Raw genomic sequence first — 15,464 nt, 5'->3', positions numbered from 1 at the left:
CCTACCAACATTTTTCAGAACTTCCGCTTACTTTGCACTCGATTCTAAGCCGCAGGCGGTTTTTTGGATTATTAAAACCAGAAAAAAAGTGCGGCTTAGATTCTATTAAATACGGTAAGTACATTTCAGGGAGTGTGTTACATTTTGATTGATTGCAGTTACACTGCTCGTGCATCATTTGAAACAACTAATGACAGAACACATCAACAGTTCACCGCATGCTCAGCTAAAAACGGCTGTTGTAAAGTGTATGTCACCCCATTTCAATGTAAATGTAATATTCATACATCAAATAAAAGAAGATTTTGGCAAGGTACAGCACATTGATGGTGGCTACGCAGTGCAACCAGAATATTAGCTCAGTCAGGTGTCAATCATGAAATGAATAGGAGTGTGGACATTTACAGATAACAGTTGGGATATTTTATGTATGTAACATAAATTTCTTTTTTTTATATGACATGGGTTTATGGGTTTAATAATGAATAGGAAAATAGGAATGCGGGTAAGCTACTACAAACAGCATAGTGAACGCATTATTGTGGCCAAGATAGATACGAAGCCCACACCTACTACAGTAGTACAAGTTTACATGCCAACTAGCTCTGCAGATGACGAAGAAATTGAAGAAATGTATGATGAAATAAAAGAAATTATTCAGATTGTGAAGGGAGACGAAAATTTAATAGTCATGGGTGACTGGAATTCGAGTGTAGGAAAAGGGAGAGAAGGAAACATAGTAGGTGAATATGGATTGGGGGACAGAAATGAAAGAGGAAGCCGCCTGGTAGAATTTTGCACAGAGCACAACATAATCATAACTAACACTTGGTTTAAGAATCATGAAAGAAGGTTGTATACATGGAAGAACCCTGGAGATACTAAAAGGTATCAGATAGATTATATAATGGTAAGACAGAGATTTAGGAACCAGGTTTTAAATTGTAAGACATTTCCAGGGGCAGATGTGGACTCTGACCACAATCTATTGGTTATGACCTGTAGATTAAAACTGAAGAAGCTGCAAAAAGGTGGGAATTTAAGGAGATGGGACCTGGATAAACTAAAAGAACCGGAGGTTATACAGAGATTCAGGGAGAGCATAAGGGAGCAATTGACAGGAATGGGGGAAATAAATACAGTAGAAGAAGAATGGGTAGCTTTGAGGGATGAAGTGGCGAAGGCAGCAGAGGATCAAGTAGGTAAAAAGACGAGGGCTAGTAGAAATCCTTGGGTAACAGAAGAAATATTGAATTTAATTGATGAAAGGAGGAAATATAAAAATGCAGTAAGTGAAACAGGCAAAAAGGAATACAAACGTCTCAAAAATGAGATCGACAGGAAGTGCAAAATGGCTAAGCAGGGATGGCTAGAGGACAAATGTAAGGATGTAGCGGCCTATCTCACTAGGGGTAAGATAGATACCGCCTACAGGAAAATTAAAGAGACCTTTGGAGATAAGAGAACCACTTGTATGAATATCAAGAGCTCAGATGGCAACCCAGTTCTAAGCAAAGAAGGGAAGGCAGAAAGGTGGAAGGAGTATATAGAGGGTTTATACAAGGGCGATGTACTTGAGGACAATATTATGGAAATGGAAGAGGATGTAGATGAAGATGAAATGGGAGATATGATACTGCGTGAAGAGTTTGACAGAGCACTGAAAGACCTGAGTCGAAACAAGGCCCCCGGAGTAGACAATATTCCATTGGAACTACTGACGGCCGTGGGAGAGCCAGTCATGACAAAACTCTACCATCTGGTGAGCAAGATGTATGAAACAGGCGAAATACCCTCAGACTTCAAGAAGAATATAATAATTCCAATCCCAAAGAAAGCAGGTGTTGACAGATGTGAAAATTACCGAACTATCAGCTTAATAAGTCACAGCTGCAAAATACTAACACGAATTCTTTACAGACGAATGGAAAAACTGGTAGAGGCCAACCTCGGGGAAGATCAGTTTGGATTCCGTAGAAATGTTGGAACACGTGAGGCAATACTGACCTTACGACTAATCTTAGAAGAAAGATTAAGGAAAGGCAAACCTACGTTTCTAGCATTTGTAGACTTAGAGAAAGCTTTTGACAATGTTGACTGGAATACTCTCTTTCAAATTCTAAAGGTGGCAGGGGTAAAATACAGGGAGCGAAAGGCTATTTACAATTTGTACAGAAACCAGATGGCAGTTATAAGAGTCGAGGGACATGAAAGGGAAGCAGTGGTTGGGAAGGGAGTAAGACAGGGTTGTAGCCTCTCCCCGATGTTGTTCAATCTGTATATTGAGCAAGCAGTAAAGGAAACAAAAGAAAAATTCGGAGTAGGTATTAAAATTCATGGAGAAGAAATAAAAACTTTGAGGTTCGCCGATGACATTGTAATTCTGTCAGAGACAGCAAAGGACTTGGAAGAGCAGTTGAATGGAATGGACAGTGTCTTGAAAGGAGGATATAAGATGAACATCAACAAAAGCAAAACAAGGATAATGGAATGTAGTCTAATTAAGTCGGGTGATGCTGAGGGAATTAGATTAGGAAATGAGGCACTTAAAGTAGTAAAGGAGTTTTGCTATTTGGGGAGCAAAATAACTGATGATGGTCGAAGTAGAGAGGATATAAAATGTAGGCTGGCAATGGCAAGGAAAGCGTTTCTGAAGAAGAGAAATTTGTTAACATCCAGTATTGATTTAAATGTCAGGAAGTCATTTCTGAAAGTATTCGTATGGAGTGTAGCCATGTATGGAAGTGAAACATGGACGATAAATGGTTTGGACAAGAAGAGAATAGAAGCTTTCGAAATGTGGTGCTACAGAAGAATGCTGAAGATTAGATGGGTAGATCACGTAACTAATGAGGAAGTATTGAATAGGATTGGGGAGAAGAGAAGTTTGTGGCACAACTTGACCAGAAGAAGGGATCGGTTGGTAGGACATGTTCTGAGGCATCAAGGGATCACCAATTTAGTATTGGAGGGCAGCGTGGAGGGTAAAAATCGTAGAGGGAGACCAAGAGATGAATACACTAAGCAGATTCAGAAGGATGTAGGTTGCAGTAGGTACTGGGAGATGAAAAAGCTTGCACAGGATAGAGTAGCATGGAGAGCTGCATCAAACCAGTCTCAGGACTGAAGACCACAACAACAAAACATAAATACAACTCAGACTATAGTTTCCTTGAGTATAGGCAGCTTTGTACATCATCTCTGCATCAATACAGTAATGTGAAGAAAAATTTCCAGATTTTTCTGTATTGCAACCTAATGGACTCAATCACAGAACTAGTGAAAACATTTTTCTAATTGAAACACACAAATTAAGATGAAGCAAAATAAAATTGCAACACGACCTTTCACTAAATATCATAACTCTTTATTCCAGCACCTTCTGACATGTCGTTGTAATATACCCTCATCGTACTTTATTGTCTGCAATTTGGATGTTGGCATCCTTGTTCACATCAGTTTTTCTTTTTTGTGGTGTTATTTAGCACTTATTTCTTTCTGTGTGTAATTAGCACTTAGTTTCCTTCTGCATATACTCTTTGCTATATCCCTTTTTCAGCTTTTGTTAGTGCAGTATATTTTAGATTTTCGCTTTGAATTTTTTCCTTGTTATTTGTTTTGACTAACTGTTCTCAGTTCAGTTACTGAAGTTTAAATATGTTGTATAGTTGTTTAAAACTGTTGACTCATTTTGATTCAAAAGCTAAGTTCTATTTCTTGTTTTATGTGTGTTTAGGAACACCGGCCAGTGTTTCCTGTTGATGTGGCCACTGCTGATGTTTATCAGTCAGGTTTGGTTGAACACCAGTCTTCATCAGGGAGTCATCAGTGGAGTAGCTCAAGCAAGAGAAGTGTTCCAAAAACAACAACACATTTGGCACCCCCTGCACAAACTACTTCTCACCACCATCACCATCACCACCACCATCTCACGCTGCAGCATGTGCCAAAGAAAGAACCTACACAACTTAGCCCTGTCAAGAAGAGAGTGAAAGAAGGAACACCACCATCAGGTACGTATGTTTTAGGATTGTCCTTATGCTAAAGGAAAGAGAGGTTTAAATCACAGGAAAAGAATTTTTGTCTAACTATTGTTATTTATTGGGCAAGTGACTTTTCATGTTTTTAATGTAAGTCACCAAATTTCACTCTCATCTGGCATTTGCAGTAGAATTGAATTACAGGCAGTGCCATAAACTTACGACCAGGTACAACCACTTGTACTGGATACCACCTTGTTTTCTGTTATTGATGAACATACTACATATATTAAATAGTTCCAGTGTTGCAGGCTTTTTGTTGGATTCAGTAGTGCTGCAGTTGACAATATCAAAAATTTGTTTCCCCCTAAAGATAAATCGAAAAGAAATTTAAAAATAAACTGTGAATTACACAAGGAGTCAAGGTATCGTGACACAAAAAGGAAACTGTACCTACTGTCCAGAAACAGCTGTGATGTTAGCATTGTAATGCATTACAAAGAGTACTGCAAAGTATTGAAGCAAGTTATCCAGAAATCTAAGCAGCTTCATTGTGTAAAAAAGATAATTACATCAGAGAACAAAATAAAAACTGTAGCCTATGGGATATAGTAAAGACACACAAGTGGGAACAGAAAGGAAGAGGAACAGATAGCTCTAAAAATAAGTGACACACTGGTAACAGGCGCATGTAGCATTGCAAACATCTTAAACAAGTACTTTGTCTCTGTTACTAACAGCTTGGGGTTATCAGGTTCAGCAAACACTCCAATGGGATTTCTAATCTCTACAAATAACTTCAGTAAAATGGAAATGACACTCACTTTTCCAAAGACGTAGCATCTGTCATAAAATCCTCAAAATCAAAGTATTCAAGTGGTTATGATAACATATCAATGAAGTTAATCAAAGAGTGTTCATGTTAGTTGAGTTCTATCTTAGTTGTGTAATCAATATCTTGTTGGTGGAACATTTCCAGACTGGCTAAAATACGCTGAAGCTAAGCCTCTTTACGAGAAGGGGGATAAAGAGATGTCATGAAACTATTGGCCAATTTTACTTTTGCGAGCTTTTACAAAAATATTTGAGAAGCTTGTGTTCAATTATCTTCTCAAGCATCTGCAGGAAGTAATATATTTTCCAAGTCACGGTTTGGGTTCCTTAAGGATTCCAACAGAGGGAAAGCTATTTTCATGTACAGTGAGGGTGTACTTAGTTAATTTGACAACAGATTAGAGCCTACTGGCATTTTTTATGACTTGCCAAAAGACTTTGACTGTGTCAATCACACCATTAATGTACAGAATAAAAAGCAACAGACCTAAGATGGAACCTAGAGAAAGTTTGGTGAGCAGCAGAACGCCACTGTGGGAGGGGTGGGAAGGATAATGGGTAGGACATTTCTCATTTCAGAGCACGATGAATGGTAGCCAAACGGTGGAGAATGTAATTCAATAGCTCCTGTCCTGGGTGGTACTGGGTTACAAGGGGAAGGGAATGCTCCTCAGTGGCCGGACGGTGGGACATTGAGTGGTGGTGAATGACTGGAAACATAAGGACGAGAGATCTGTTTTCTTTCAAGGTTGGGAGGGTAGTTACAGTCTGTAAAGGCCTTAATTATACCCTCGGTATAGTTCGAGAGGAATTGCTCGTCACTGCAGATGCAACGGCCACGGGTGGCTAGACTGTGTGGAACGGACTTCTTTGTATGGAAAGGGTGGCAGCTATTGAAGTGGAGGTATTGCTGGTGATTGGTAGGTTTGATATGGACAGAAGTACGATCTAGCCATCCTTGAGGTCGTGGTCAACATCAAGGAAGGTGGCTTGTTGTGTTTAGTAGGACCAGGTGAAGCAAATTGAGGGGAAAATGTTGTCTCGAGGAATGTGGAAGGGGTGTCCTCACCCTCAGTCCAGATCACAAAGATGAGATCAGTAAATCTGAACCAAGTTAGGGGTTTTATGTTTTGGGTATTTAGGAAGGATTCCTCTTGGTGGCCCATGAACAGGTTGGCATAGGATGGTGCCATGTGGGCACCCATAACTGTGCCCCGGATGGGTATCACTGTGCTGCATTCTGTGTGGGCATGACAACCAACACGCTGTCTGTCCACTGACAAACTGTGGTCAAGAAACAAGTGGACCACCCTGTTGCTGAGCACACTGCCCATCGTAACGTACTTCATTTCAATGACTGCTTCAGAACCTGTGCCATCTAGTTCCTTCCCATCAACACCACCTTTTCTGAACTACACAGATGGGAACTATCCCTGCAGTATATCCGAAGTATCCGTAACCCTCCTGGCCTCAGCCTTTGTTAGTCATTGTCCTTACCCACCCATTTTCGACAAAGGCCTCATTGGCTGAAAGCTCATTTTGTGACAGTCTTTTTTGTTGTGCCTATCTGCTACTCAGCCTCTCTGCTATGAGATGAGAATCAATTTTCCTTTTCATAATATTGTTACCTTACATCTTGGATTTTCCATTATTTAATGTGTTTCAACTTTATCAATGTTAAAGTCCAACTCTGTGTGACAAAAGCTGTCAAAAGTACTCGCCATAACTGCTAATACATTTACCCCATTGTGAGACTAGACGGTCAGTGCCTCCATGGAAAAATGTTTGCGGTTGTCTGTGGAACCATGATTGTACCAGGCATGCACTTCATCTGAAGCAAATCAGCAGCCATGAATGTCTTTCTTTAGGGCTCCAAAAATATGGAAATGCCATGGAGAGTGACCAGGGATGTGTGGAAGATGTGTTAGGGCTTCTCAGAAAAACTTCTGCAGTGTATTCAGTACAACCTTGGCAGCATATATTCCCTAAATCACTTAAAGCAAATGCTGGCAGGGCTCCCTTGTAAGGTTTGGCCACTTTTTTTCTCCCCCTAACCCGAGGTTCTGCTCTGTTTTTAATGACCTCATTGTTAACTGGACATTTAACACTAATATCCTGCTCCTCCTTGGCAACATGTGGGTGAGTAGATGAAGGTGTGCACACCTGGATACAGTCATGTTTCTGTGGGCAGTCGCAAACATTTTTCCATGAAGACATTGACCATTTTGTCTCACAGTGGGATAAATGTGTTACCAGTTATAATTATTACTTATTAAATAATAAACAATAAACAGTTTACTTACTTTTTTCAATCTCGTGTTTCCATTTGAGTGTCCTTTACAGGGTTATTACAAATGATTGAAGCGATTTCACAACTCTACAATAACTTTATTATTTGAGATATTTTCACAATGCTTTGCACACACATACAAAAACTCAAAAAGTTTTTTTAGGCATTCACAAATGTTCGATATGTGCCCCTTTAGTGATTCGGGAGACATCAAGCCGATAATCAAGTTCCTCCCACACTCGGCGCAGCATGTCCCCATCAATGAGTTCGAAAGCATCGTTGATGCGAGCTCGCAGTTCTGGCACGTTTCTTGGTAGAGGAGGTTTAAACACTGAATCTTTCACATAACCCCACAGAAAGAAATCACATGGGGTTAAGTCGGGAGAGCGTGGAGGCCATGACATGAATTGCTGATCATGATCTCCACCACGACCGATCCATCGGTTTTCCAATCTCCTGTTGAAGAAATGCCGAACATCATGATGGAAGTGCGGTGGAGCACCATCCTGTTGAAAGATGAAGTCGGCGCTGTCGGTCTCCAGTTGTGGCATGAGCCAATTTCCGCGGGTACGCGTGAAACTTGCCCGCACGCGTTCAACCGTTTCTTCGCTCACTGCAGGCCGACCCGTTGGTTTCCCCTTACAGAGGCATCCAGAAGCTTTAAACTGCGCATACCATCGCCGAATGGAGTTAGCAGTTGGTGGATCTTTGTTGAACTTCGTCCTGAAGTGTCGTTGCACTGTTATGACTGACTGATGTGAGTGCATTTCAAGCACGACATACGCTTTCTCGGCTTCTGTCGCCATTTTGTCTCACTGCGCTCTCGAGCACTCTGGCGGCAGAAACCTGAAGTGTGGCTTCAGCCGAACAAAACTTTGAGTTTTTCTACGTATCTGTAGTGTGTCGTAACCATATGTCAATGAATGGAGCTACAGTGAATTTATGAAATCGCTTCAATCATTTGTAATAGCCCTGTATATTATCCACACCATTGTCTGCCCTGTTACACAGATGCCTAAACATGAACATTTTGTCTGAATTTTTCTCTCATAAAAGAACATCCAAATTTCATGGTTGCACTGTTATGTATTTTAAATGTACATTGTCACCTGTAAAGCTTAAATATGTCGGAAGGATGTTCTGTTGTCTTTTTCATTGGCACCAGTCTGCCTCCGTAGCGTAGCGTTACCACCTACCACGCAGGGGGCCCAGGTTCGATTCCCTGCAGGGGCTGGGTGTTGTGAGTCAATGATGATGAAAGACACACACAAGTCACCGAAGTGGCGTCAACCAACAAGGACTTGCAATACGATGGCCGAATTCCCCCGAATGGGGCCTCCTGGCCAACAATGCCATACGATCATTTCGTTTCACAAAAAAGATAGTACATTGTTATGCCTAATACATTGTGGGAAAATCATTGCCATTCAAAACAGGTTCCAATTGTAATTGATAGGTACTGGCTCCTTTATGGTTTTCAGGGGAATGTTAAACTGTTGTTCTTGCAAAATGATGGCAAGTTCGGGTAATGACAGAGGTGGATGGCGATCATACACCCTTCTCTCCAAAGTAGACCAGAAAGGCTCAATAATATTGAGATCTGATTATTGTGGTGGCCAGGAGAGTGCGACAGTTCGTCCTTGTGCTCACAAAACCAGTCCTGGATTATGTTGGCCGTGTTGACAGAGACTCTGTCGCCTGGGAACACAGAATTACATTGGGGAACAAACGCTTTGCAAAGTAACCATGGGGCCCATGGAATACCACAATATGGCTGCCCAAATCATCACTGAAGAAATCCTGCCATGTGTCATTCTTGCGACATAAATTCTGCCAGAAGCTGTTCTTGTTATGGGCTTTTTCATTACTGATGAGTGGTTGTGGAGTTCCAGCTCACCCTGCAATTCCCTGCTTAAGGAGCTCCCTTAGTGTTGTTTTGGTGCTGACATTGTTTGCAAATGCGACATTAAGTTCTGCAGTGACTTTTGCAGCTGCATTCCTCTTATTTTTCATCATAATCTTCTTCAGTGATGGTCCATCATTATCATTCATCTCTCTTTCATCTGTGTTACGGTTTAGCATATGATGTTTTTCCACTTTCCCTGTATGATGTTGTATAAATCTTCGATATAGTGCCTCTTGGAACACCGAACATTTCGGCTGTCTGTGTTGTTGAAGCATCCACCACACTGAGGTCTGGTGTAATGCATTCACAACTACATGGAACACTGTTCTGAGCATGACTGACACTTTCAACGTATTAAGGACATAGCGTAGGTGCATTTATGGTCAACAGTGCAGCCTGCGACCTGAGGTAGCATCTGCATTTGTGTTCAAGCACACATTTTTCATGGTGTCCCCCTGTACAATCTGTATCCATTAGAAACTGGAAATGAAGGAAATGATTTTTCTAACACGAGTAAAAATATATTATTTCTGTAAGTTCAAAACACTAAATTTGTGTGAAAATCCAGTTCAGATACAAAAGTGGGAGTTTTTGTGTGTTGTAGTGTTTCCTAGATTTTTACTTACTGTTGTCTTGTTTTATAGGTGAAAGTGAATAGTTTCTTTCCTGTTCAAAAATAGCATATCTATAGTACATGTAATGCCTTTATTTAAGTTTAGATGTCAACTTTCTTGCAGACGCAAATGTTTATGCTGGAAATGTGTCGAGTAGCAACAGTGGAAGGCGCAGGCATTCGCCAAATTCAATTGCCACTTCATGGCAGCAGCAGCAGCAGCAGCAGCAACAACAACAACAGCAGCAACAACAACAACAACAACAGCAGCAGCAGCAGCAGCAGCAACAGCAGCAGCAGCAACCGCAGCAGCAGCCACAGCCATCTTCAGGAAAACTGGAGGCACACGCTCAACATACATTGCAACATGCCTCACAGGTGAGGAGAAGGTGCATGGCAGGATAAAGCAATGTGCCTGGTGAAGCAAGATACCTGATAGCCAGCAGCGCAATTGCTAGTTTTCAGCCGTGAAGTCCAAAAAGGTGGCTACAGTATTGTGATTGTTGGTAAAATATCAATTTCTCTTTATGCATGTGCATACCCCCCTCCACCCCCCCCCCCCCCCCACGCCCCCAACACACACACACACACACACACACACAAATCAATTTTGAAAATTATTGTTTCTGCTTAAAATTTATTTTATTATTTATAGTTTAGAATATTACTGTGCATATTTGTATTTGAAGATAAGTAATACTCACAATTGTTGTCATATTGATACAATAATTTTTAAGTAGCAGCAGCTTCTCAACACTCAAATGGAACAACATAGTCCATAAATATTACATATGAAATAACAGAGGAAGATGCTTTTTAATTTCCTAGTGAAAGAACAGAAATACCTAGATTACTATAACCATATTGATATTCTGGCATCACTATCTTCATTGATAGTGTCATCATATCATCATCATCATCATCATCATCATCATCTTTTAAAAAAGCTACTGTATTTGTCATGTTTGTTCTCTTACACCTTTCTTCTTCATTGTGTTCGTAACTGATATTTCATGACAGCCAAGTAGCAAACCAGTTTTTAGTATATCAGAATTCTTTTCTTTGTGCCAATTGGCAGGTGTTTATTTCTTTTTTTCTTTAATAAATTGAAAAATCAGTGTAGCACAGGACACAAACCATTTATGGAAAATAAGTAGTCATCAGTCCCTCACTGCTGGCAAGCTCTTTGTCCCACGACTTTTTTCATCTGCGCACTAGGACACATTTTCAGCAATCTATATTACATTTTCTGGATTTGCTGTGAGCACCTCATGAAGGGAATAACTCTCCACACCATAGTGCTTCACCATTCCATTAATATGTTTCTGTATCAAAATCTTTTCCAGTTCAAGCCAGTTCACTTAAAACTAAGGAAAGGCTTCTCGTACTGTCTGCAAACAAGTCCCATTCCAAAAGTGGAACAATTGGGGAGAAGAGGAGCTTGTGGCACAACTTGACTACAAGAAGGGATCGGTTGGTAGGACATGTTCTGAGGCATCAAGGGACCACCAATTTAGTATTGGAGGGTAAAAATCGTAGAGGGAGACCAAGAGATGAATACACTAAGCAGATTCAGAAGGATGTGGGCTGCAGTAGGTACTGGAAGATGAAGAAGCTTGCACAGGATAGAGTAGCATGGAGATCTGCATCAAACCAGTCTCAGGACTGAAGACCACAACAACAACACCAACAACATTATCAAACTGTAGACAGGTAGGGGAATGTTCGCAACCAAATTGAACAAGAAATCTTACGGTACAGTGATGAGAACAAGCCGATGCAAATTGCCAAATAATCCAGTGTACTTTATTTGATCTGTTAACCTTCTTCCTTCAACCATCCCGCAAGGAAAACATCACACATCGTATGATTTGGGCTCTGTGGTGGCCACTCATGAGGACAAAGGACACCCAACAAACATTCTGGAAAATGATACTTGTGGCATTTGTGTACACTAATTGCAGAATGTGACGGGGCATCATCTCGCATAAAGATAATGAAGTTGTCAGTACGGTTGTATGTGGCCACAGTTGGCGAGATCCGATTTTCTGGCGCGACTGTGTACCAGTCAGAGTAAATTATGTTCTGAAGAAGGAATGGACCGACACTTTTTTATGGCACACTTACCACACTGTTACCTTGGAGTAGAGTTGCATTATTTCAGCAGTGACATTTGGAGAATTTTTTGCTTAGTAGTGGGACTTATTGTGGTTTGCAAACTCTCCCACATGTAACACAGCTTCTTCATTCCAGATTATGTTAAAAACATATGGAGGAAGGCTCCGAATCAGCCCACCGAGATTTCTCTGTACTACATTCAACTGTCAGTCTTCTGCTGGCAGTAATGCAACTTTCACGAATGAAATTCCAATTTCTTTTTTAAGACAATTCAGTTCGTGTGCCACATTTCAAGGTGTACTAGGCGTGTTGATTTCTCGTCAGGTCAACATTTTCTGCACCAATCGCACATTTTCCTGTGGCATGGATATCCTGGGATGACAGCTTCTTACATCATCTACCACAGCTCTCATAGTCTTCATTTAGTGTGGCAGTTCTTGATGGTCCTTGAACACAAAGTGGTGCAAGGCACATGCTCAATCCTCCATCTCTATACCATTAACAAACAGCATCACATTTCATTTCGAGGTGTCACTTGAGCCTGCTGGTGCACTAATGGACATAAATTCATGAGGATAGGTTTCGATCACTGCTAGAAACACAGTTGTTTTTAAACAATTACTGTATTTACCTGAAGGTAAGATGACACTGATTGTGAGGTCACCCCCCCCCCCCCCCTTTTCTTAGGAGGCTTCTTTGAGAAATATTTATTTTTAACATATTCTGACAAATTAAAATTGGAAACTTTTATTGACAAAGTAGCTGCCTAAAAAGTTAACATTATACCTATTCTAAATTTATGTCATTTATTGATTGTCTACAGTTTGATAATGTTGTTGTTGTTGTTGTTGTTGTTGTTGTGGTCTTCAGTCCTGAGACTGGTTTGATGCAGCTCTCCATGCTACTCTATCCTGTGCAAGCTTCTTCATCTTCCAGTACCTACTGCAGCCTACATCCTTCTGAATCTGCTTAGTGTATTCATCTCTTGGTCTCCTGCTACAATTTTTACCCTCCAATACTAAACTTGTGATCCCTCGATGTCTCAGAACATGTCCTACCAACCGATCCCTTCTTGTAGTCAAGTTGTGCCACAAGCTCCTCTTCTCCTCAATTCTATTTAATACCTCCTCATTATGTATGTGATCTACCCGTCTAATCTTCAGCATTCTTCTGTAGCATCACATTTCGAAAGCTTCTATTCTCTTCTTGTCTAAGCTATTTATCATCCACGTTTCGCTTCCATACATGGCTACACTCCATACAAATACTTTCAGAAACGACTTCCTGACATTTAAATCAATCCTCAATGTTAACAAATTTCTCTTCTTCAGAAACGCTTTCCTTGCCATTGGCGGTCTACATTTATATCCTCTCTACTTCGACCATCATCAGTTATTTTGCTCCCCAAATAGCAAAATTCCTTTACTACTTTAAATGACTCATTTCCTAATAAAATTCCCTCACCATCACCCGACTTAATTCGACTACAATCCATTATCCTCGTTTTGCTTTTGTTGATGTTCATCTTATATCCTCCGTTCATTACACTGTCCATTCCGTTCAACTGCTCTTCCAAGTCCTTTGCTGTCTCTGACAGAATTACAATGTCATTGGTGAACCGCAAAGTTTTAATTTCTTCTCCATGGATATTAATACCTACTTCGAACTTTTCTTTTGTTTCCTTTATTGCTTGCTCAATATACGGATTGAATAACATCGGGGATAGGCTACAACCCTGTCTCTCTCCCTTCCCAACCACTGTTTCCCTTTCATGCACCTCGACTCATAACTGCCGTCTGGTTTCTGTACAAATTAAAAATAGCCTTTCGCTCCCTGTATTTTACTCCTGCCACCTTCAGAATTTGAAAGAGAGTATTCCAGTCAACATTGTCAAAAGCCTTCTCTACGTCTACAAATGCTAGAAATGTAGGTTTGCCTTTCCTTAATCTTTCTTCTAAGATGAGTCGTAGGGTCAGTATTGCCTCACGTGTTCCAACATTTCTACGGAATCCAAACTGATCTTCCCCGAGGTTTTTCCATTCATCTGTAAAGAATTCGCGTTAGTGTTTTGCAGCTGTGACTTATTAAACTGATAGTTCGGTAATTTTCACATCTGTCTTTCTTTGAGATTGGAATTATTATATTCTTCTGAAGTCTGAGGGAATTTCGCCTGTCTCATACATCTTACTCACCAGATGGTAGAGTTTTGTCAGGACTGGCTCTCCCAAGGCATTCAGTAGTTCTAATGGAATGTTGTCTACTCCGGGGGCCTTGTTTCGGCTCAGGTCTTTCAGTACTTTGTCAAACTCTTCACACAGTATCATATCTCCCATTTCATCTTCATCTACATCCTCTTCCATTTCCATAATATTGTCCTCAAGTACATCGCCCTCTATATACTCCTTCCACCTTTCTGCTTTCCTTTCTTTCCTTAGAACTGGGTTTCCTTCATAGCTCTTGATATTCTTGCAAGAGGTTCTCCTTTCTCCAAAGGTCTCTTTAATTTTCCTGTAGGCAGTACCTGTCTCACCCCTAGTGAGATAAGCCTCTACATCCTTACATTTGTCCTCTAGTCATCCCTGCTTAGCCATGTTGCATTTCCTGTCGATCTCATTTTTGAGACGATTGTATTCCTTTTTGCCTGCTTCATTTACTGCATTTTTATATTTTCTTCTTTCGTCAATTAAATTCAATATTTCTTCTGTTACCCAAGGGTTTCTACTAGTCCTCGTTTTTCTACCTATTTGATCCCCTGCTGCCTTCACTATTTCATCCCTCAAAGGTACCCATTCTTCTTCTACTGTATTTCCTTCCCTCATTCCTGTCAATTGTTCCCTTATGCTCTCCCTGAAACTCTGTACAACCTCTGATTTAGTCAGTTTATCCAGGTCCCATCTCCTTAAATTCCCACCTTTTTCCAGTTTCTTCAGTTTTAATCTACAAATCATAACCAATAGATTGTGGTCAGAGTCCACATCTGCCCCTGGAAATGTCTTACAATTTAAAACCTGGTTCCTAAATCTGTCTTACCATTATATAATCTATCTGATACCTTCTAGTATCTTCAGGATTCTTTTATGTATACAACCTTCTTTCATGATTCTTGAACCAAGTGTTAGCTATGATTAAGTTATGCTCTGTGCAAAATTCTACCAGACGGCTTCCTCTTTCATTTCCTAGCCCCAATCCATATTCACCTACTATGTTTCCTTCTCTCCCTTTTCCTACTCTTGAATTCCAGTCACCCATGACTATTAAATTTTCGTCTCCCTTCACTACCTAAATAATTTCTTTTATCTCATCATACATTTCATCAATTTCTTTGTCATCTGCAGAGCTAGTTGGCATATAAACTTGTACTTCTGTAGTAGGTGTGGGCTTCATGTCTATCTTGGCAACAATAATGCGTTCACTATGCTGTTTGAGGTAGCTTACCCGTACTCCCATTTTTTTATTCATTATTAAACCTACTTCTGCATTACCCCTATTTGATTTTGTATTTATAACCCTGTATTCACCTGACCAGAAGTCTTGTTCCTCCTGCCACCGAACTTCACTAATTCCCACTATATCTAACTTCAACCTATCCATTTCCCTTTTTAAATTTTCTAACCTACCTGTCCGATTAAGGGATCTGACATTCCACGCTCCGATCTGTAGAACGCCAGTTTTCTTTCTCCTGATAACAACGTCGTCTTGAGTAGTCCCCGCCCTGAGATCCGA

The 15,464-nt window shown here is 40.5% G+C and overlaps 1 protein-coding gene across 5 annotated transcripts in view; it reads left to right on the top strand.

Annotated features, from left to right (window-relative positions):
* The window catches only part of LOC126412841 (homeodomain-interacting protein kinase 2), a 212,253-nt gene that overhangs the window by 113,034 nt on the left and 83,755 nt on the right, over nt 1–15,464 (top strand). For all 5 annotated transcript variants that reach the window (XM_050082684.1, XM_050082687.1, XM_050082685.1 and 2 more), the window contains exons 13-14: nt 3,737–4,013; nt 9,748–10,001. In XM_050082684.1, the coding sequence (XP_049938641.1) occupies nt 3,737–4,013; nt 9,748–10,001 (531 nt within the window). The remainder of the gene's footprint in view (nt 1–3,736; nt 4,014–9,747; nt 10,002–15,464) is intronic.

The sequence above is a fragment of the Schistocerca serialis genome, chromosome 7 (assembly GCF_023864345.2).
Source record: "Schistocerca serialis cubense isolate TAMUIC-IGC-003099 chromosome 7, iqSchSeri2.2, whole genome shotgun sequence".
Classification (NCBI taxonomy): domain Eukaryota; kingdom Metazoa; phylum Arthropoda; class Insecta; order Orthoptera; family Acrididae; genus Schistocerca; species Schistocerca serialis.
This window is presented reverse-complemented; position numbering and strand designations above follow the sequence as displayed.